The 23,382-nt window shown below is 41.2% G+C and overlaps 1 protein-coding gene across 3 annotated transcripts; it reads left to right on the forward strand.

The window, feature by feature from the left end:
* The first annotated feature begins 1,420 nt into the window (after window positions 1–1,420).
* On the forward strand, window positions 1,421–23,382 carry LOC124142301 (scaffold attachment factor B1-like). 3 transcript variants are annotated; one of them, XM_046510700.2, is made up of 19 exons: window positions 1,422–1,627; window positions 4,189–4,279; window positions 4,394–4,419; window positions 4,907–5,035; window positions 6,222–6,279; window positions 7,145–8,225; window positions 9,177–9,214; window positions 9,545–9,636; window positions 9,951–10,100; window positions 10,870–10,939; window positions 12,819–13,040; window positions 13,940–14,079; window positions 17,127–17,290; window positions 17,462–17,572; window positions 18,534–18,662; window positions 18,826–18,993; window positions 19,526–19,674; window positions 21,277–21,390; window positions 21,858–23,382. In XM_046510700.2, exons 1-19 carry the CDS (start codon window positions 1,505–1,507, stop codon window positions 22,211–22,213), a joined length of 3,411 nt encoding a protein of 1,136 aa, XP_046366656.2. In that variant the 5' UTR covers window positions 1,422–1,504; the 3' UTR covers window positions 22,214–23,382. The 3 variants fall into 3 exon arrangements, with proteins under 3 accessions (XP_046366658.2, XP_046366656.2, XP_048248690.1); XM_046510702.2 differs by lacking the exon at window positions 21,277–21,390 and having other exon boundaries at window positions 1,421–1,627; XM_048392733.1 differs by lacking the exon at window positions 12,819–13,040.

Genomic DNA, 23,382 nt, shown 5'->3' on the forward strand with positions numbered 1-23,382 from the left:
TCACTTGTCGAGGTGAGATTCTCCGTTTAACGGCGTCTGAGGGACGACCGCGGTGTCGCCGCACTACTAATATAGTGAAGACTGCGATCGCTGATACCAGGCTGCCTTACAGATTAGCATAACCTGGGAGTAGAACCCACAATCAACGTATTTATCCTGCATTACACGACTCGATCATTACACTGCATGGTGTGTCGCAGCGCCTTTAATAGACCACTGGTTAACCGATTAAACAGGGGCAAGATTTACCACTGAAATTGTCATCCATCAAGTTTAATATCTTCGGTCCCAGTCCTTGGGACACGAGCAATGTTGGTCCCAAGAACTCCCACTCCTGTACGCCATGGATCGTTGCTAACAGTTACGGCCATTGATTTGTCTGACCCAGATTGATTGAATGATTTTTAAAACATATCTTTATAATGAGAAATGTGTAACTTGATTTAAAATCTAATCATGTACATCACGTGACAAATGTTAATATCCAATCTGCATTGTAATATGGGCCTTGATGCCTAAATTAATGAATACACTGTCTGTTACGTGACAATCTCATTAAAATCAGATCTTAGTTTTCGCTACCGCTAAACCAACGTTTAGCGGTAGCGAGAGCTAAGATCTGATTTTAATGAGATTGGTTACGTGATTGCCTATTGCGTGTACTGACTGTTTATAGAACAGTATTCACTACGAATTGAGATGTTATGTTAACAGCTGGCTTGTTTATTTTGATTTCTACACCCCCCTTTTTATTTCGAAAAAAATATTTATTTCTGTATAAATTACCACCAAAGACAATAAATAGATCTTAATTGTGTAAATGTGAAGTGTAGATTGTGCAATGAATTTAATGAGATTGTCCAGCACATTGTCAGTGGATGTCCAGCTTTGAGACAGACATACTATCTTCAGCGACATGATAGAGTGGCTCGATCCTTTTATTACCGTCTTCGCCATGCTTGTGGTTTTGACACAGAGGTCCATCCATGGTACGACCCAGAATATGTAGAGGGCGTCAAGGAAAATGATAAATACAAACTTCTATGGAATAGACCCGTATACAGCCTCGGACCTATCCAGGCCCACAAGCCTGATCTTGTCTTTTCTGATAAATCCAATGAAATCATTTATAGTATTGAATTTTCTGCCCCTTTTGAAACTAATGTGATTGACAAGTTTGAGGAAAAAACATGGCAAATATGCGGATCTCGCTTTCGAAATGTCACGCTTGCCTCCCAAGTACCAAGTTGTCCGAAATCTTTGTGTATGTATATAATATATACCGGTAGGCTGCTTTGTCCAAATAAGTGGTACGATTTAGATCATGTCCGTTTGGGCCCAAGGCCGTTTGGAAGTATCCTAGACTGGTCCCCTATCTCTGTTGCGCACACCACATAAGTCTGTGCAGCTGGCGAGCTGAGGTGAAGCATTTGGGGCAGGGAACCAGTCTAGACATAGGGGCACCTGCTTCATCCGGGCACTTCGTCAACATCGCTGCAACAAGATGGCGGTACAAGGCGACAAGAAGCTCTCTGAGTTGCGTGTTGTTGATTTACGTCAGGAATTAGAGACACGTGGTTTAGACAAGGCTGGTGTGAAAGCTGTATTACACGAAAGGCTTGCAAAGGTGATTTTTAAAGGATTAATTAATCGTGTGCGTACGCAGCAGCTAGAATTTTCATGAAGTCGTTTGACAATCAAATTAGGTCACCTGCGCCCTCTCCCCCAAACCCTCACTACCAATATGAACACTATCACGGCTAATATATATGTACATCACACGTGCTGGCTCTCACATGCCAACTACATAGCCTTGACATGGTCGTTTGAAGACAATAAATTGTACTCGACACATGCATTTTACCCATCCGCCATGTTTGATGCTACTTATAGGCTATAATGTAGTCGCACGTGACAGTCACTATTCGGAAAATACTGCGATGAAGCTCAAAACAAGCAGAAGAATACTCAGCTTGCATTTGTGTTGTTTAATATGATTAACCCTCGAATTGAGTTTGAAAGTAATCCATAAACATCGAACAAATTGGACATTTCAACAACCTAGCGTTAGAAACTAACATTTTTGCTCCTTTTACTCCACTAGTCCTTATAATCATAACATATAGCAAAACCCTCAAAAATGGCACATTTCTACTAGTCCTTATGGTACCTTAACTATTGGGCAGTTTGTCAAGGACTACAGCAGTTGTCACAATTTCTAAGGCTGCAACCACAGGTATCAATTAGGACTGTTAAGATTACTCGCATATTCGTGGAAATGAAGTGTATCCATTCATGAATTTAATTTGTTATTGTGACCACTAGAATCGAATATTTAAGAATATGCAGTCATGCACATTTACATATGGCGGTAGTCCTCGTTTCCGGAGCAGATCTTGAAAACCGTACCATATTTCTTCACCAAACTTGGCACATAGATAGATCTAGTGGTGAACTGGTGCCTTTTGATAGTTTGGGAATTTTTAAAAACAATGTTTTTCAAGTTTCCATGGCAACGACTTTGATTTAGACTGAAAATGGTGGTAGTCCTCGTTTCTGGAGCAGATCTTGAAAAACGTACTATATTTCTTTACAAAAAGGCCCAGTGAACATAGTTCACAGGAGCTAGTGCATTGCACACACCCGACATGTCATATTGGCGGGGGATGTGAGTATTTCATGCTTGTTTAGTTCCGTGAATAATGATAATAATATGCACATGATGTACACATGATATATCAGAATGTAGGTTTGTGGTGCTTAAATGATTATGCCACCTTCGCTATAGTTACGCCTCACCCACAGAGTAATGGACCTGTATTTGTCAAAAAGGGGATTAATAGTGTGTGCACTCGTGATGTTGAGAAAAACATCTATCATCCTCCCTGCGTCTCTCTAACTCATTAATTTCAGCCCTCTCTCGTTCTCCATGTTTACAAGCTCCAGTTTATAACACCAGTTTCATCCCAACCCTGAACCACTCATCTTACTTTCACAATCATAAACGCGGCATAAAGAAGATTTCATCCTCAAAAGGTTCATTTGTGCATAATATGTTTCTTGATTACATTTTCACATATAAGAAACATAGCTATAATTTATGTTTACGTGCTGCAGGTTGTACCAATCTCTCCATCACATCTGTATACGAAACAAGTTTATTATCTAAACTAGGCATAATATGCATTTCTTCCAACACCAGCTGTTTCAGTAATGAACAGCCTTGTCAGAGAGGTCTGTAGCACAATGTATCTTATTTATCAATCGGTAGATCCTTCATAAATCATACTTTTGCCATTCAATTTTCAAATTGCTTCGATAGAATTTTGTAATTCTGGTCAGTTAACAAGGGATTGAGATACCTGGAAGCTCGTTTATTATTTTCGTAACGCAAGTGTCTGAATAAGCGAATAACAACTGTATTAATTTGTAATGACAGCAACCCACTGAAGTGTGAAATAAATTAAATAATACCAAAAATATCCATCCGTCATCAACTGGTATTAAACTATATACATATCAGTGTGACCCAACAACATGTGGTGTAGTTTCGTTCATCCTTAAGTCTGGCTTTGATTGGTTTGGAAACTTAACACTACCAATATCTCAGAATGACTTCATTGTTTCTTGGTTTGGTATAGCTTATCAGTATCCATATCGGGTTCTACATGTCCCTAGGCTACCTTAGATAGTTGACACCAGCTACTGAAAGTTGCAGTATTTCTCACTCCCTCTTATGACGTGTCATGAAAGTAAAGAATGACTCAAGCTTTCGCTAACTGAGCTTACCTATGAAGATCCAGGTTAGAATAGGTCTTCAGCAACCCATGCTTGCCGTATGAGATGACTGTACATGTCATAAGATGCGACTAACAGGATCAGGTGTTCAGACGGGCTGACTGTTTCCCAATTACGTAGATCGATGCTCGTGATATCAATCACTGGATTGTCTGGTCCAGACTAAATTATTTACAGACCGCCATCATATTGCTGGAATATTGCCGAGTGCGGCATTTAACAACAACCATTCTCATTAAACTTTGAGGGGTAGACACCATGAGATAAATACAAATAGTCTGAAGCTTGGACAAGTGGTTCTGTGATATATCTTGACACGTGAGAAGTACTACAGGATCTCTCTAGGGAATAACACGACGGTGAGGGTAAAGTGTTACCAATCTGTTCCAGGCACTAGAGGACGAAGGGCATGACCCAGATGAGTACACATTTGCAGTCTCGGATGCTACACCCAAAAAGGCAGAAGAAAAGAAAAGTACTCGTAAGTATAAGGAGTGTAATGTATTTCAATAAGCATGGTAAATAAGCAGAACTTTATTTTTATCTCATGTACTTTAAAAAAAACTTGAACATTTCAATATTCTGTTTGTTTTAGGATTAAAAGAAAAACCAAAGGGAGAGGTAAGTGTTTGTTTGTTGTTTCATCTTACTTTCCTTAGAAACATTATGTTGATGCAATTATTTCAGCATTTTAACACAGGCTTGATAAACCTTTTACATACATTAGAGAAGTGAAAACTTAAGAACAATAAAGAACTTACTGGTATAGAGGGCTGTGGGTGAATGATTATGCCTTTTGATGTGTCAACATATCTTTTGATATCAAATGTATAAAAACAAATTGTTTAAAGTTTATAATTCTAAGGCTTTTTTTTTAATATAAAAAGACATGAGAGTGAGATTCTATCATCCCAAATCATTCTTCCACGTTTTTCAGTTTGTAAACAGCAATAGTACTAGGAATTAATGGCATAGAGTTTGATTGATTTCATTTGATTGTGATGTCATGGTAACTGATGACATCATACTGGTGATACAGTTTCATTGTGGTGGTATTTTCCATGGAAGTCAGTTTAGGGTGATAACATTGTTTATTCCCCGGCATTAGGAAGGAGAGGAAGAGGATGATGAAGAAGAATTTTTTGAAGAGGACATTGAGGGTGAACCGGATGAAAGTGAGGACATTCTGGATGATGTTATCCTGGACCTTGGCGAGGATGCTGAAGCAGAGGAAATGGTCAGTGTCGAGATACTCTTCATCGTATATGTCCCGTGAAGTTAAGAGGGTTGCATTTAGGAAAAACTGCAGCATTGTGGGTACAGGACCATATTCATCAGGTTAATCAGTCTCAAATGTTTCATTCCAATTCGATATCTTGTTCATAACACTCTCTCCATCAAATTAGTACTTCATGTTGATGAAGATGTCTCATGCTTCATGTATAAGTGATGTCAGGTTGTATATGAATGTGAACTGTGTATCAGAGGTAAAGGATGACTCACACTGATAGTATATTCCTGGGTTAGAAATAGATTATTATCCTCACTCGTCCTCAACAATGATCTGCTACAGAAATGTCACTAGTCTTTCCTGAAGTTAACTGTTTCGTACCAGCAGATTATTCTCCTAGGGTTTTGTGTTATGGTGTTGTGATGATTCTATTAAGTTTTGACTCTCAAAAATAATGTTACGTGTGAAAGTAAGGTAGGGAATGACAGGGAAATTGTACAACAACTTTGGTTGGAATCAGAGTAGACAGGTTATCAACAGACAACTACAGACAGAATATGCACTTCTTAATGAAATTTGAGGCATTGGATAGTTCATGTGCACGGGTGGCTTGTCGTCTAAGATCCTGCAGTTTGCTTTGCAGAATTGCTTCCCTTGGACATGGAAGAAAACTATGATTATGGGTTCAAATCCTGGTACACCTGGATTATGTTTCTAGGTTTGTCAGCACCATATCCATGCTCGTGGGGTTTTACCAGAGAAGTAAACGTCTGAGACGTGCAACACATTGGGCTTTCCTCCCACCTTAAGCTAATCCACCATGATATGACTGCACTCATTCACTCACTCACTTCATGCTTCTTTGACTTATCTTCTGACCAAAATCATGTCAAATACTCAGAAAACCTGCTTCATGGGGAACATTGCATACGTTTTGTTATGAGGGAGTACGTCTTTGTTTCACAGTGGCTGTTTGCCATGACTTTGATGAAGGTGACAGTTATTGCAATATGGTTAGCCTGAGAAAACATGATCACAATTAACATTTCCCTTGCAATCAACTCTCATTTCCATGTCCATCTGCCAAGGCCAGTTAGACAGTTTATGCCAAGACAAGTTGGATAGTATATGAGCACTAATTTTCCTGTTGACTTTCACCATATACAAATTACAATGCATACCTGTTTTGCAGGGTACCGGTGAAGAGGATGCGTTTGAGGTTGATGTTTCAGAGGTTGATGAAGAGGAAGGTAAGGGAACACCATGCAGAGAAGGTTCAATCTGAGAGTAGAATGACAGTCTACATGTGACTAATCAATAACATTTGTCTGTTTCTTACAAAATATTACAGGATAAATTTCATCATGTCCTTTGTATAAATAGAAAATATGTTAATACCAATATTTTCATGACATTATAGTCTTTAATTTGAGAGAAGTTATTACTTGCAGATGCACTTATATTTACACATATTATTCGGTATTGACTATGGATGAAGAAAGACATCAGATGAGCGGAACTGATGCAGGCATTTTGTTTGTCATTGCACTTGGGGAAACCAGATGACTTGATGGACATCTTGGCATTGCCTTGTCATGTGCCAGTTCTGTTGGCATTACTGTGTATGAAGAAGCAGTAGTTGAGAAATAAGTTGGACAGATTCTGCAATATTATCTGGAAGAGACTTGCCGTGACTTTCCTGGCACAGTGATGTTTGTTGTGGAGTTGACACTAAGAACAAAGACAACGAGATCATGGACACTTCCCATGTAAGGAAACAAACTTTGTAATGGAGATTGTTGATCTTGCCACATGTTCTAAAAGAAAACAGAAGAAGACTGTGTTTGTGAATCGGATTGTTGTTTGCATGGACTGATGACTATTCTTCTGTCACCTCAATACGTTCGTTTCAACAAGAGTGGAAGCTGTTAAGGAAAGAACATTTCTGGACTCCATATGTACATCGTCAGAGCCCTGAGTAGTTAGCTGAATAATGTCCGTTGCATTTTACTGAACTAATATTTATTTGATATTAATAGGTGAGTATGAGTTTTGATTTCAAATGGACATTGTGTAATGTGGTCTAAATTTGTTTTAACTTGAAAATTTCTCTAGCCCCTCAAGATGATGAAGAAATGGAAATGGATGTTGGTGAGGAGGATGGTTTAGTTGACTTGGGTGAGGAACTTGAAGGGGACGGAGAGATGCCAGCTGAAGGTGGCGAAGAAGATGCTGACCCTGAAGAAGACGCTTATCCTGAAGAAGACGCTGAGATGGAGACAGAGATTATAGACGAGACGGAGCCAGAGGAACCAGAGACTGTTGAGGAACTGACTGAGGTTGTGACTGTTCCTGAAGTCACCCCAGTTCCTGTTCCCACCCCTACTAAGTCGACTTCACCAGTAAAGACCAAGGCTGCCACGCCAGCAGCTAAATCAACACCTGCGCCAAAAGCAGCTGCTGCAAAAACTGCTCCCAAAGTTACTCCTCCCAAGACAGCACCTGCCAAGATAGCACCTGCCAAGACAGCACCTGTGAAAACACCTGTGAAACAGGCAGCTGCAAAATCCCCTGCAGCAAAGCCAGCAGCCACACCTAAGAGTGCTGCAGCAGCAGCAGCAGCAGCACCACCAGCACCAACATCAACTCCAGCCAAAACTACGACCCCTGCAAAGACACAGGCTGCACAGAAAGCTCCAGTGAAGACTGCCACCCGATCTTCCTCACCAAGAGTAGCAGCAGCAGCAAAGGCAGCATCAACTGCACCTGGAAAAACTGCAGAAACGCCACCAGCAGCAGCAGCAACAACAGCAACAAAGACAGTAACAGCTAAGACAGTAACAGCTAAGACAGTAACAGTGAAGACAGCAACAGCAAAGACAGCAACAGCAAAGACGGCAACAGTCAAGACAGCAACAGCAAAGAAGGATGTTCCAAAGGATCAAGTCACCCTGTTTGAACCAACAGATGATTCCTTTGATGTGAGTGTTGATGACACTCAGGTGAATGAGATTGATGCCGATCTGAAGGATGACAAAGGAGAAGAGAAACCTGTCGGAGCTGACGCCACAGCAACATCTGAGGAGGACAAGGGAGGTGACTGCGAGACGATCAAAGTGAAAACTGAGGAAAAAAGCATGATAGCTGAAGAGGACATAAAAAAAGAGAAAAAAGAAGATGCAAAACCTGCCAAGAGGTTGGTTTGGTTTGTATTGATGTCTTCTTGATCATGCTAACGTCTTCAAGATCACTCAGCTTTCACTAGCCATAACGACCTGATGAAAGAGATTCTCGTTGTATAGGGCTGCTTCAGTCATATTGAAGTTGGCTTGCACCAATGAGTTAAGGTATTCTTTGGGGTTAGCTGTCCTTCTTTAGATGCTTTCTTGTGTTCCCCTTTCATTCAAACCAGGACTTAAAGCGGCAGCACACCCAAAGTAAAAAAAATTGTTTTCAAACAGAAATTCAGAGCCATCAAATTCTGATAATTTATGAGAGAAAAAATCGTTTTGGAAAACTGAAGAAATTGAACAATGAGATAATCATGTCAGTCCTCTGAAGCAAGCATGAGCAAGTCGTTGTTGAAGTGACAGCAGAAAACCAGCTTTTGTTGTCGTCAGATGTGGTGTCCTTCCCTAGGGATGATGCCTGGCTACCCAAGGTTCCTCTTGATTTCATGTAGTGTCTTGTAGATATCTTCGCTGTCAGCCGATTTTCTCAGTTACACACCTAAAATGATAACTAGTTTCGTTCTCTTTATTTGCTTTACATGACATCTCTTGGTATCATAATTTGCTTAAAAGGTGAAATGTTTTACACATGATCAAATTGTAATACAAGTCCTGAGAATAATGAGGAAGAAAATTACCTACCAGCCAGATGGTGGTATATGGCTAAATATTCTTTTCATTAGATCCAAACCAGGATAATTTTATTCACTAAAGACAAACACTTGCAAGATATTTCTGTTATTGCATCTTCCTTTACGTTTTCCTTGGTGTCACCTGTTGGATATGGAATAGTGCAGAAAGAGGCGTAACACCCAACTCACTTTCTCCAAAATTAAATTCTTAAGGATTTTTATTCATGCTCACTGTTCTTGCTGTGACTGTCCTGTTGAAAGATGTCTCCATTTTATCTATTGTAGCTCTGAAGGCAAGGACAGCAAGGAGAAGGACACGAAGGGTGAGTGTCCCAGGCACAGCTGTTCATGATGTGTGTTGATAAGGAAGACCCACACGGGGATTCCGGGTTCAAATAGATTCCCAGCATATCCCTACAATGTGGACCGTTTTCACACTCACTGGGTTGTCCAGTCCAGAATTGATTATTTGGAGGCCACTCTTTGTAGCTGGAATATTGCTAAGTGCGGCGTTAAATAACAAACAAAAATAAGGAGTAACCTTTTCCAGTATTTAGCAAATATTTTCCTGTTTAAATTTACTTGATTTGAGGATGTTATGGAATTGTGAATGTGAGAAGTTGATAACGAAAAGCATACATTTCGTTACCTAGGCAGCCAGCATAGTCGCAACCTGTGGGTGAGTGGCCTGTCCTCTTCTACTAGAGCTACGGACCTCAAGTCACTTTTCAGCAAATATGGAAAGGTGAGACGTGATTCTTTTGTAGTTTCATTGTAGGTCAGTCATTTTACAAGTTCTCTCAACAATAGTTGAATAGGTTTTGTGTTTAAGTACTGAGTTGAGTCATCTGTCACTGTTAATCAAAATCTGTATATGACCATAGAATAGTGACGTGTATGAGGAGCATATTGCAGATACAATTGGTCTGCTTCCGTACCATGTATTTATTGACAGAAGCTGTCATGAGATTTTCTCACTGACACTGAAGCAATATTTACGCACCCACCCATATTGACAAATAGGAACACATTAATGACAATGTTATTCCCACCATGCAGGTTATTGGAGCTAAGGTTGTGACCAATGCTCGCAGTCCAGGGTCACGATGCTATGGGTTTGTGACGATGTCATCAGCGGAAGAGGCCTCCAAGTGCATTCAGCACTTACATCGGACCGAACTACACGGGAAGATGATATCGGTGGAAAAGGTACGCACTACGATTTAACAGTCAAGTTCTTGATGTTAATTTCTTAAGATAACAGTTGTTTCATTACCCTGAAAGATATATACTACTCACCTTTTGATAGGGATATTACTAATATTCTATATAGCGCCAGGGTGGTGGGGTAGCCGAGTGGTTCAAGTGTTCGCTCATCAAGACCTGGTTCAATTCCCAATGGGGGTACATTGTCTGAAGCCCATTTCTAGTGTCCCCAGCTGTGATATTGCTGGAATATTGCTAACAGTGGTGTAAAACCATACTCACTCACTCACTATGTAGCGCCACACTAATTTCATTTGATATGCGACCATCTCCATGGTCTAGTGGATAGAGCATCTGCCTAGAGAGTGGTAGGTTGGTGGTTCGATCCCTGGCAATGTCATATTAATGGACGGTCTTTGTTAACCTGCCTATCACTTGGCATTAACAACTGATTAAGATTATAAAAGGACTTGTCGACTCAGAGTACTTGCTGGGGTATCCATGTATATCAAGTACCAGAGTATCCCTAAGATGAGTGGAGTAGTATATTTGTTGGTTCCCTCTTCCTCATGAGGGCGGTCGGGTAGCCTAGTGGTTAAAGCGTTCGCTCGTCACGCCGAAGACCCGGGTTCGATTCCCGACATGGGTACAATATGTGAAGCCCATTTGTGGTGTCCCCCGCCGTGATATTGCTGGAATATTGCTAAAAGCGGCGTAAAACCTCACTCACTCACTCACTCTTCCTCATGATGCATCTCCTTTGTTTTACAAGGCAAAGAATGAACCAGGTGGGCCCAGTAAGGCAGCTTTAGCACAGAAACCTGAAGACAAGAAGCCATCTGGTAGGTGTTGTAATTATCAGACAGTTATATTCCATAAAGGCCTCTGGCCCAAAATATAAGTTCTATTCTATGTATAAGAAGTTAAAGAACGCCGATTTGTTTCATATGACTAATCTTCCATGGCTGTTGGGTATTGCAACACACAGCCTTCCAATTGTGGCTGTTCTTTACTTGTTTTGAGTAGTATTTATACAAATGCTGTTTGTTTGATGACAGGTATATATGTAACTCATTAAGTACCATCAGGTAATCAGCATCATTGGTACTTTATTGACAGCAATTAAAATTTTTAAACTTGTCCTATCTCACACTATGCATTTCTTTCTTCTTTTGATTCTGGTGTCAAAATATGATAGAACAGAGTTTTAAGCTTCTGAAAACATTTCGCCCGAGCACATGCCAGCATCACCATGGTCACCACCCAAACAAATTGGTGACGCACTGTAAGGCTGTGCGTGTCACTTCATCACCTGACTACCCCTGCCACATCATTCTCTTTCTCATTACCACCATGTGGGGACATGTATTATGCAGTAGAGAATACTTTTTGGGGGTCTTTTTTCGCTGAGAGCTTCCTTTGCAATTGTTTCAACATCTACAGCATTTGAAGAAGAGTATGGGAACATCACGAGAAACGCCCAGCCTGTAAAACCTGCAGACGTACCTATTCCTCAGCCAATCCACATGATCTTTGTTGCGATTACCGTAGGAAATCGGACCACAGATGCTTGCAATGCTCTTAACTCTCAGAGGCAGCTTTTTGCATATATATTTACGCAAATGTCAGAGAGGTAATGACCATCGATCTAAATCTGAATATGGGCCTTTGTCAGCCAAGAAACCCAATTGTGTAACCAAGCTAGCTATCCCCTCTACTGTAGCAGTTGTCAAGCCACATCCCGCGTCTACCATGCCTTCGGACCGCCTCCGTGGTCTAGTGGTAGAGCGTCTGCCCGGAGAGCGGAAGGTCCAGGGTTCGATCCCCGGCCACGTCATACCAAAAGACGTTAAAAGATGGTACTTGTTGTTACCCTGTCTGGCTCGGCATTAAGGGGCTAAAACAAGGACTGGTCGGCTCGGAGTCAGTATACTGTGTCTGAGTGGGGTATTCATGTTAAACTGCGGCATGGTATCTCAGTGAGCTAGTACTATAAATCGGCATCAGTTCGGACAAGTACAAGCAGCCACACACACGTGCATGCACCTCGCTGTATATGTGCAATAATCTTGGACGCAACGTTAAACCCCATTTCACCTCATCTCTACCATGCGTTCACTTTGGTAGAAAATGACGGTGTGTCTAGTGCTCCCTATCCCACTCCTACGTTGGTTTAGCCTGCAGCCATAGACGTCTGCAGGGTCATGACTCAGAACAGCATATCCACTCCGGCTACAACTATCCCTACCCAGTGCTCCCCGACAGTGAAGAGTCGCATATCATCCCCCACTCCTCCACATGATGTTCAAGTTATCAGAAAACAGACAGCCCCATCACAATCGCTCCCAAGACGACACCTGCACAATCAACTTCACTGAGGATCGATCATTCACATTCACCCTCTCCTTCAACTAAGGATGAAAGACAGGATCAACACTTAAGGGATCGACGTTCTCAGGATCAACATTCTCCTGCTAAAACTCAAAACAAGTCACAAAATGCTCAATTTTGACAGGACGATCTCCATCCTTCTGAAGACGATCATTATCTGATTCAGCAGATTGATCATCAGGACAGAATCGCAAAAGAAAGAAGGAAGAAATGCATAGTGTGAGATAGTATTATTATACAATTTAATGTAAAATTTACATCTCTACCTTGTTGTCCTTTTAAATAGCATTTGATGAGCTGTTTCTTAGACATAGACGTGTATGTTTACAGACAAGAAGGAAGGGGAAAAGAAAGATGGGGAGAAGAAAGTGGAGAAGAAAGATGACAGGAAGCCTGTGACCCGGGATAATCGGTCCAATAGACGTCCAGCCGGAAGGTCTCCTCGCCATGACGACCGCGTTAGGAGAGATGCTAGACACCCAGAGAAGAAGCAGGATGATAAACGATCGACAGATACTAAGAGAGCTTCAACAACATCACCGAAATCAGCAGGTTTGTTCCATAAAGGTGGATGCAAATGTTTTCATCAGGACAAAGCCAGGGTAGAATAGGTCTTCAGCATCCCATGCTTGTGGTAAAAGGTGACTATATGCTTGCCGTAAATGGCAATGTTGTAAGAGGTGACTAACGGGATCGGGAGGTCAGCCTTGCTAACTTGGTTGATGCATGTCATTGAATCCCAATTGCAAGTAGAGATGAAGTAGAGATGTCATAGGCCACAATAATGTTGGTTACAAGCCTCAATCTCCGTGGGGATTCCTTGTTAGATTTGGTCCCCAGCAACCTCCGCTGGTTCAAAAGTTGATGGATCAGGTTGTTTGGCTCAGTGACCTGGTTGATTGCATACACCTAACTTGGGGGGAGAGGGTAAATGTGTTTGTCATCATTTACGACTCTAGTAAGTTGTCATTGTCACTGTCAAGTTGCCAAAGTTGTGACTATGTGAATACAGATCGTTGGTCTTTCTGGAGGGAAAGATGGGCCAGCAGTTTCTCCTTCATAACTGCAAATCGTGTTTTTGCAAATACCAAACTGGTTTTGTTATGTGAGAAGATCAAGTTATATTACATCTTTACAATAAAGTTTTCGTTTACGCTGTTTTTAGCAGTTTTTAATGGACCTTTTACATTATTCTCTCACGACACATGCGACTCATCTCAGATTTGCACTAATGATTGTTAGTTTCCTGCTCATCAGGACCTCCAATATGCCCAATCTCGTGGATTGTTGCTCATAAACTCAATCTGTGGATTGTCTGGTCCAGACTTGGTTACATACAGGTCGCCATATAGCTTGAATATTGCTGAGTAAGGCGTTAAACAGACACTCTCTTAAACTAGGCTGAGGGTATGGAAGCTGTTGACTCATGCTAAAAAATATCTGTTTATCAGAGAAGCAGAAACCCGAAGAGAAGACAGAAGGAGAGGTGAAGAAAGAGGAAGATGGAGAAAAGGAGGAGAAGAAATCTGAATCGGGCAAATCCCAGTCCAAGAATTCTAAAGATTACATACTTTCATTTGAAGAAATCAAGGTACAGCTTTTTATCCTAACATAGCATCTGTTTAAGTTCAGACTACCCCAGAAGGGAAGATTAACCAAACAAAGATGTTTTGTTAGATATAGCAAGGTCCTACCGCAGACCCACCACCACCACCACACCTATAAAACTGCTTACAGACCAGATCTTGGGTCAACTTGTCCCTCTGCTGTGCTTGTTACATGTCGAAAACATAACTTGAAATGTATTGACAAGATCTAAACCGCTTAGCCAGTACACACCCGCCCACATCACGTAATCAGCCAGTCAAGACTTGTTTTTGAGAGCAATTGTGCTTGGGGAAAACTTTCGTAGCGTTGTCCATCTGTCCGTCCGTCCATATTCATTTCATTTTCGAACGTAACGTGAAAACCGTTCAATAACTTCCAACAAAATATCAAACAGATCTTGAAGTGGTGCCTTTTGCTCTTTGTGAATTTTTGGTACAGTCATGCCCCGCTTATACAGACTTCAGGAATCCGGAAACCTCAGTTCCTGGACGATTTTCATTCAAAACGAAATAATTACTATATAAATTTACTCGTATATATGGAAATTCAGTTTCCGGAACCGGATGGTCATTTTCATACACAAAACACTGAAATGCACACAAAATTGTCTCACTTACACGGACAATACACTTCCGCTGGTGGTAATCCTTTGATTCGTGAGCAGTCAATTAACCAAGTGACACTGAGTTACGTTTTAGACGAGCTTGTTTATTGTACATGTAATCCCATTCGATAAATATGGCGTCTGTGGAGGTCAGAGGTCAAAGTTGTGACTTCAAACTGTGAGTATGGCCTGTCAACCAGCGAAACGTAAGCGACACGCAGTTACAGCATGCGAAAAAAGGGAAATTTGTCTGTTTAAGGAAAAACACCCGTCAGCAAGTTTGGAAACCATCAGTAAGCATTATGGCACTGAATTTGGACATACCATAGGAAAATCGACAATTGGTCACATTTTCACAAGGAAGCTTGTGCTTGTATAGAGTGCTTGATTACATATTACGAGAACACAGGCGATCTGGATAATTTGGAATTATTGTTTAAAATTGAAACCTCATAATGTGGTAAAGTTCAAACTTCCATGACAGATTTTTTTAAACGTGTATGGTGTATGTCTTGAATAAATATTGAGCGGATGTATCTGTTTGCTCTGTCATCTGTCATGAGTTGCATAATTGAAGGGAAGTAACTCTTCCAGTAGTTTATACAGACAAATTGTGAAATGACGCAAGTGTCCGTATAAACGAGGCACGACTGTATTTTTATTTTTCTCGATTTCCATGGAAATTATTTTGACTTATTCTCAAAAGAGGTATTGGTGAGGGAGGTGTCGTTTCTGGAGCACTACTTAAAAAAAGTGTAAGAAAGACTTTTAGTGCAAACCAGGTACCGTATTCGACGTAATAAGCGCCCAGGGCGCTCTCAAAATTAGAAATAGGGGGATCTTATTAGAATATTATTTCGGTGGGGAAATTTTTTTTCGTGCTTTATGCTGACAGCCTGAAATGTTTATGTACGGCAGATATATTTTTCCAGAATTTAATTGCCCATAATTAAGGGTGCATATAACACACGAGTGCGTATTGTACGCGAATAAATAAGTCTTGTGTACATTGATCAATCCGAAGGGGTACTAATTTGGATTGTTCACTAGCCAATATATTAGCAAATATCGCCATGGGCGCTTATTAGAGCAGGGCGCTTATTACGTCGAATACGGTACATGTATTAACCAAGGGCTTAAGTGGTGCCTTTTGCTATTTAGGAATTTTTCAGAATGTGATTTTTACTTGTTTCCCTTGAAACACATTAGACTTAGCTGAAACTGAGGTAGGTGTCTTTTCCAGAGCATGTATCCCAAATATTAATTAAGTGCTGAAGTGGTGCCTTTTGCTATTTTGGAATATGAAAAAAAGGGCTGAAGTGGTGGCTTTTTCTATTTGGGAATATAAAAAATAATAATAATTTCCTGTTTCAATGGCAACAAGTTTGACTTTGACTCTGTTTTTGTCCAAACCATATCTCTAAAACTAATAGGTATTCTTTCTTGAAACTGTGCACGCACAAAGACAACTGGTGCCCTTTGCAATTTAGGGATTTTAGATTATTTTTTGTTTGTTTCCATGGCAACAAGTTTTATTTTGACGTGACATAGAATACAAAGTTCTGAAATCCAAGTCCATGGTATTGTATTGATAGCTCAATAACTACTCTTGTATACAGACCCGACAGATTAGATTGAAATTCTCTCATCAAGTTGGACTTAAAGTTACAGTCAGATGATTTGTTCTTTTAAATTTGTGGGCCCAGGGGGATTTGTCATATCCTGATGACTCTTGTTACTATGGTGTATGGCTGGGACGGGTAACTCAAGTACCCGATTCAGGTGGGTACTGAGAAGGACCCGGGTACCCACAGGACCCGTGGTTAGTCACAGGATATAGTGTTTAATGACAAAAATTATCTAGAACTTGATGGTTACACTACAAGTCACTAATGTTCGCATTTCTTTCTGACTATGCACCCACTCCTTCTGACTTTTCATATGGTTGAATAAAGGTATAACTTAAGTCAACTTCAGTGTATGCATGACCAGATCGTTTAATACATGTATCTAAATATGTTTTGCAAGTGCTGTGGTAAAACAAAATTCCCAATTGGACATTTTGTATCAATTGAGACCTACAGTGGGTACCCGGGTAGGGTCGGGAAATAGGGGGTAGGGTGCCAGGGACCCGGGTAGTAAATTTGGAGTGGTCCCAGCCCTACTATTGGGACATACATTACCTATTACATTAATAAGGTTTTTAGTTTAATATCAGGGGCGGTCGGGTAGCCTAGTGGTTAAAGCGTTCGCTCGTCATGCCGAGGACCCGGGTTCGAATCCTGACATGGGTACAATGTGTGAAGCCCATTTCTGGTGTCCCCCGCCGTGATATTGCTGGAATATTGCTAAAAGCGGCGTAAATTCAAACTCACTCACTCACTAGTTCAATATCAACATGTTTGTAGTCGTCATTTCTTTATCAGACTGAGAGGGAAAAAGAACGCCTCCGTATAAAAGAAAATGCCCTTCGTGGTGAGGAGCAAAGGAGACTGTCGGAACTTGAGAGACAACGTTCAAGACAAAAGCAGATTCATATGCGTCAACGAGAAGAAGCAATGCGACTTGAACGAGAGAAACTGAAACTGAGGTATATACAGATAGAGCATGATTAGCAATAAGTATGGCATTTAGTTCTTCCAGTTGCAGTCTCTACACGGCATCAGCTGTAAACGCAAGTTTTTATTAATGTTTTCTTGATGTGATTGCACTATTGTATGTACACACACACTTGGTACACAGCTCTCATCTGTTGTAACAGACAAGAGCGGGAAAGGCTTGAGCGAGACCGCATGGAAACAGAGAGACTACTCCTGGAACGAGAAAGACTGGAGAGGCAGAGAATCGAACAACTTCGACTGGAGCAACGCAGGTGAGGTGGTTGGGTCCTTTGTTGTGTTGCTGCCGACAGTTATGATGGAGTCTCGACCGCCTCCGTGGTCTTGTGGTAGAGCGTCCGCCCGGAGAGCGGAAGGTCCAGGGTTCGATCCCGGGCCGCGTCATACAAAAAGACGTTAAAAGATTGTACTTGTTGTTACCCTGTCTGGCGCTCGGTATTAAGGGGCTAAAACAAGGACTGGTCGGCTCGGAGTCAGTATACTGTGTCTGAGTGGGGTATTCATGTTAAACTGCGGCATGGTATCTCAGTGAGCTAGCACTATAAATCGGCATCAGTCCGGACTAGTACAAGCAGCCACACACACACATACACGTGCATGCACGTCGCTATATAAGTGCAATAATCTTGGATGCGACGTTAAACCCAATTTCACCTCACCTATGATGGAGTCTCAAGTATTTGATAACATTTAGCACAATGAATGTCAGGGTCATGTGATGCTGGATGTCTTTATTACAGATATGTGTAAACAAAATGAATGTATAAATTCTGTCAAAATCTGAAGTCGGTGAGACCACTGTTATCTGGGACCACATGCACAAAGAAGTTGTTGTCCATAAATTGTGTCTACTTTGTCAGTAGTCAAGTTCTAAGAAATGCCTATCAAACAATTCATGCACACAGATACTGTAGCGGGATAACTGGCATTCAGCAATAATCACTCTTTCACTTCTATACTTTATCATTGATTTTCAATTGGTGTACTACAAAGGTTGCTTTGTGCAGTTGGGCCCTGGAAAATGTCATTGGTATAATGTAATGTCAACATTCCAAATTGTCCGGAAATCTTGGCATCTGGATTAAGAGGTCTTCATAGTTTTCATAATCTGCAGACTATGGATTTTACTATAATTCAAGCCAACATGGTAAATGTATATCTGATAGTAAACTAGACGCACGGTCACAATGAAGACAATTTCATTCTAATTTTCAGACTGGAGGAGCAGGTCAGAGCAGCAAAAAGACCATTTGAAAAACTTGCCAGTCGTCACGACGATGACTACTGGAGTGGACCCATTAAACGACCTACATCTGATCGATACGATAATTATGGTGATTCGAGGTGAGGAACTTGTCAGCCAGCAAAAAGTATTCATGAGTTAAAGTTTTTATGGTGTCTTTCAAACGTATCATCACATAACAATATGAAAACTGTCAACTTGAAAGTGTTAGACCGACAAATGGAATTCTGTTTTCAGCAGTCAAAACTTTTTGCTCTTTTTCAGACGAGATAATCGCTTTGACCGGAGTGACAATGGCGACAGGAAAGTGGAGCGATATGATAGGCGTGATAATCGTAATACTGATACTCGTGGTTCTAACAGAGGACGCATGGAAGACCGAAATGATCGTCGAGAAGACAGACGCGGAGACAGCTTTGCAGATACTCAGAGGTATTGCTGGGTTTCTTGAAACGTAATCTTCCAGTAACAACAAACAAAATCAGTAAGATGATAGTAAATAACATATAGGAACCTGCTGTGAAATGGTACACTATTTACTCTATCCATGTAGTTTATCGCAGTGCAAACAATCCTCAGGGATGCTTCGATCATCAAAGGCATTTGTGATCTGCGAGGGTTACTGTTAGTCCATGTGCATCTGTAATCTGCGAGGGTTAACATAGGTCTATGTGCATCTGTAATCTGCGAGGGTTAACATAGGTCTATGTGCATCTGTAATCTGCGAGGGTTAACATAGGTCTATGTGCATCTGTAATCTGTGAGGGTTAACATAGGTCTATGTGCATCTGTAATCTGCGAGGGTTAACATAGGTCTATGTGCATCTGTAATCTGCGAGGGTTAACATAGGTCTATGTGCATCTGTAATCTGTGAAGGTTAACATAGGTCTATGTGCATCTGTAATCTGTGAGGGTTAACGTAGATCCATGTGGATTAATGTGTGATATTCTGAACTGAACTAGAAACACAAGAGACGATAGACGAGATACGCGGACACATTCCCGTCAGGAAGATAACAGACGAGACTTCAACAGAAGTCGAGATGATGACCGACGGACCGCGAGGTCACCTCAGCGGCATGATTCCCGGAATGACTGGAAATCAGATAGAGGTAAGAAAGTGAACAAAATATTTCCAAAACAAGACATTTTAGTGATTAACTCCACATCTAGTTGACAGTAGCCTTATTCTCCAGTTAGGGAGGAGGATTCCATGAGAATATTCTCTATTATTATCCCCCGCCGCGCGAAAGCGCGAAGCGGGGGATATAGTATTCACGACCGTCCGTACGTCCGTCCGTACGTCCCACCTGTTTGTTGCCGCGATATCTCAAGAACTAAACACTGGATTGTCTTCATATTTGGAACTATGGTGTATATACAGACTCCGCAGACACCAGTCGGTTTTGGTGACCTTGATCCCATTTTCAAGGTCACAGCAGACAAATCTGCTTTTAGAGTTGGAAAACGGTGTTGCCGCAATATCTCAAGAACTAAACACTGGATTGTCTTCATATTTGGAACTATGGTGTATATACAGACTCCGCAGACACCAGTCGGTTTTGGTGACCTTGATCCCATTTTAAAGGTCACAGCAGGCAAATCTGCTTTTGGAGTTGGAAAACGGTGTTGCCGCGATATCTCAAGAACTAAACACTGGATTGTCTTCATATTTGGAACTATGGTGTATATACAGACACCGCAGACACCAGTCGGTTTTGGTGACCTTGACCCCATTGTCAAGGTCACAGCAGGCAAATCTGCTTTTGGAGTTAGAAAACGGTGTTGCCGCGATATCTCAAGAACTAATCGCTGGATTGTCTTCATATTTGGAACTATAGTGTATATACAGACACCGCATACACCTGTCAGATTTGGTGACCTTGACCCCATTTTCAAGGTCACAGCAGGCAAATCTGTTTTTGGAGTTGGAAAACGTTGTTGCCACAATATCTCAAGAACTAATCGCTGGATTGTCTTCATATTTGGTACTATGGTGTACAGGCGGGGGATATTTCGTCACTCTGTGACAAATACTTGTTATTATGTTTTTCATTTTGTTTTGTGTGGTTTGTTGACGGAGTTTCTTCCCTTGCTCGTGAAACAACAGATGCCATCTTGAATCATCATGCCTTATTTATTGGCAAGCTATTGAAATGTTACTTGAACGTGTTCCAATTTTGCTCATTTGGAAGAAATTTGTGTATTTTCTTTGTAATGAGCATTTCTGATTTCTTAAAAAAAATTGGATTGGAAATTGAATGGGACTTCAGAGTTCTATGTTTGGATTTTGTGGAAAGATTTTGTTCCAACAGAGATATGTTAGCATTTCAAATGTTGTTGAATGTTAAGATACAGTTGTGATGTTCTGTAAAAAGTTTAAGCTAAGGTGACTTGTTGGTTGCCCGTGAAGATCCGGGATAGAATAGGTCTTCAGCAACCCATGCTTGCCGTAAAAGGCGACTAACAGGATCGAGTGGTCAGGCTCACTGACTTGGTTGATGCATGTCATTGATTCCAATTGTGTGGATCGATGTTCATGATGTAAATCACTGGATTGTCTGGTCCAGACTCGTTTATTTACAGACCGCTGTCATATAGCTGGAATATTGCTGAGTGCGGCGTAAAACAACATACCAAACCAAAATCCTGGTAGTGGTCCTGATCTGTGGTGGTCTCCTACCGTTGTCTGACAGGAGTGAATCTGGTTCCAGACACACGCTTGGTGGTGGCGAGTGGACGGGACACCTGGCAGGGTCAAAGTGGCTCTGGGGTGCAAGATGACAGGCGTGGCAAAAGTTATAATTCTGGATCGGGTATGATGTCAAGTGAGTTTCTGTATTAAATGTAGAGGGCAATGTCAGAGTAACTCTCCATTCCTTATAGATAATGGAGTCGAGGATCCGCAGGAGAGTTACGAGGATATTCCCCTACTTAAAACACATCTCTACTCTTACACTTAGACAAAACATTCCAAAGAGCCACAAAACATGCATGTGTGAAGCCCATTTCTGGTGTCCCCCGCCGTGATATTGCTGGAATATTGCTAAAAGCGGCGTAAAACCATACTCACTCACTCACTCACAAAACATGCAGTGTAAAGATCAGGTCGCGACGGAGCACGTGCAGCAGCGGCAGAGGACACAATCAACTCTCCATTGGAGTGCTCAAACAGTAGAATGACGTCACAGATGTGTTTAATTGACTGTCGATTGCAAACAAAAACATGGACCAAAAATAGCACACTTGCCCACTCACTCCACTATTCTAACATATGATTGAATTATTTTTGCAGACGGTGCTAATTCAAATCAACGTCAGGTGTGGGGAAATAACAGCGACCGTAGCAAGATAGACCCGTCATGGGGCCATGGTGTTATGGACAACTCTGCGACTCGGGGAGGCGGCGGCAGTGGCGGTGGCAGCGGCGGCGGCGACCGATGGATGGGCGGAGTCACGGGTACACACAGTGACCGAGGAGGAGGAGGAGGGTTCAACATGGGGGGGAGTGGGGGACTGATCAACAACATGGGGGGAACAGGACTGTACATGGCTGCTGCCCCACAAAACACAAACCTCATGATGATGGGGGGCATAACAAGACAACCAGAGGCCCGCTATTTGCAACAAGGAACGGTGCGCAGATTCTAGATGGAAAGTTGTTGTATGGATGTTGGTCACTATGTGTTACTGCAGTGTTCAGGTTGTGCTCATGTACGATAAATTGCATTTTCAAATGTGTGATCCATTGAATTCCTTGGCCTGAATTTTGTCCGTTTAAAAATTGATGATGTGACCAGTGTGAATCACATGGAAAATAACTTGAGGGGTAGACAGGAAATATGGGGCTGCTTCTTGCAGGAAGTGTTGAGTGTTCTCCTGGTCTTGTACACATTGTTTGATACTTCATGTGTTTACGCCAGCTAAACAACGATGGGCTTGGAAACCTGTCATTTGGTTTAAGATACATATTTCATTTTATGATTAATGTTTGAAAAAGCTGAGAAACATGCAGGTGTTGTCGAAACGTAATATTCATCAGAACCACTAAGTCGATGCACCTGCATTCTATGGGACAAAAGTTTATATTTTCTATCCAATAATTTCTAGTCGTTTGTACAAGATATTAACAGCTTTTATATCCAGCCAAGTCAGCATTTGTACATTTCCATGTCCATCCACAGCTGTGTCAACAACACGTCACATCACATCATTTTTGTCCATCTGCAAGTCAAGTCATATTTTATTAATGTTATGCATGTTACCATGACTCCTCCCTTGGGTGACAAATTTTATGTTGTTAGAAGCTTGTCAGATCAGCTTATTTCCAATCATTGACACCCACTCATTGTATTTCCTTGTTTGTTGGTGTGTGTTGGGTGGGGGTGGGGTACAAAGGAATCGTACATATCTCCACTTCACTCAGTCATTATATGGTAAAGAAAAAGCTGTTCGGTCATCAATGACTTGCTTTTGTTATAATATTACTGTGTAGGATAAACACCCCTCTTCTGCTTGAGATTGTAAGACCATGAGTGAGGACAGAAAGTTGAGACAAAACAGTCGCACTTTACCGCAACTTTTTCCCTTGGGTCTTACTATCCACAGCATAACAGAGGAGTTTTTTGTGTGACTTCAATAACGATAAATAACAATCAAATATTTCCGAATAAAATAAGAAAATATGTCAAATAGAACAAATATAAGTATCTTCTTTGGACTTAGACAGACTTGGTATTTTTATGACATTATTCAGTTGCGATTGCACATTTCAGTTTATGATCAATTTATATGGTATATAATAAAACAACTTTATTCAA

The sequence above is a fragment of the Haliotis rufescens genome, unplaced genomic scaffold, assembly GCF_023055435.1.
Source record: "Haliotis rufescens isolate VD_foot unplaced genomic scaffold, xgHalRufe1.0.p SCAF_11, whole genome shotgun sequence".
Lineage (NCBI taxonomy): Eukaryota > Metazoa > Mollusca > Gastropoda > Lepetellida > Haliotidae > Haliotis > Haliotis rufescens.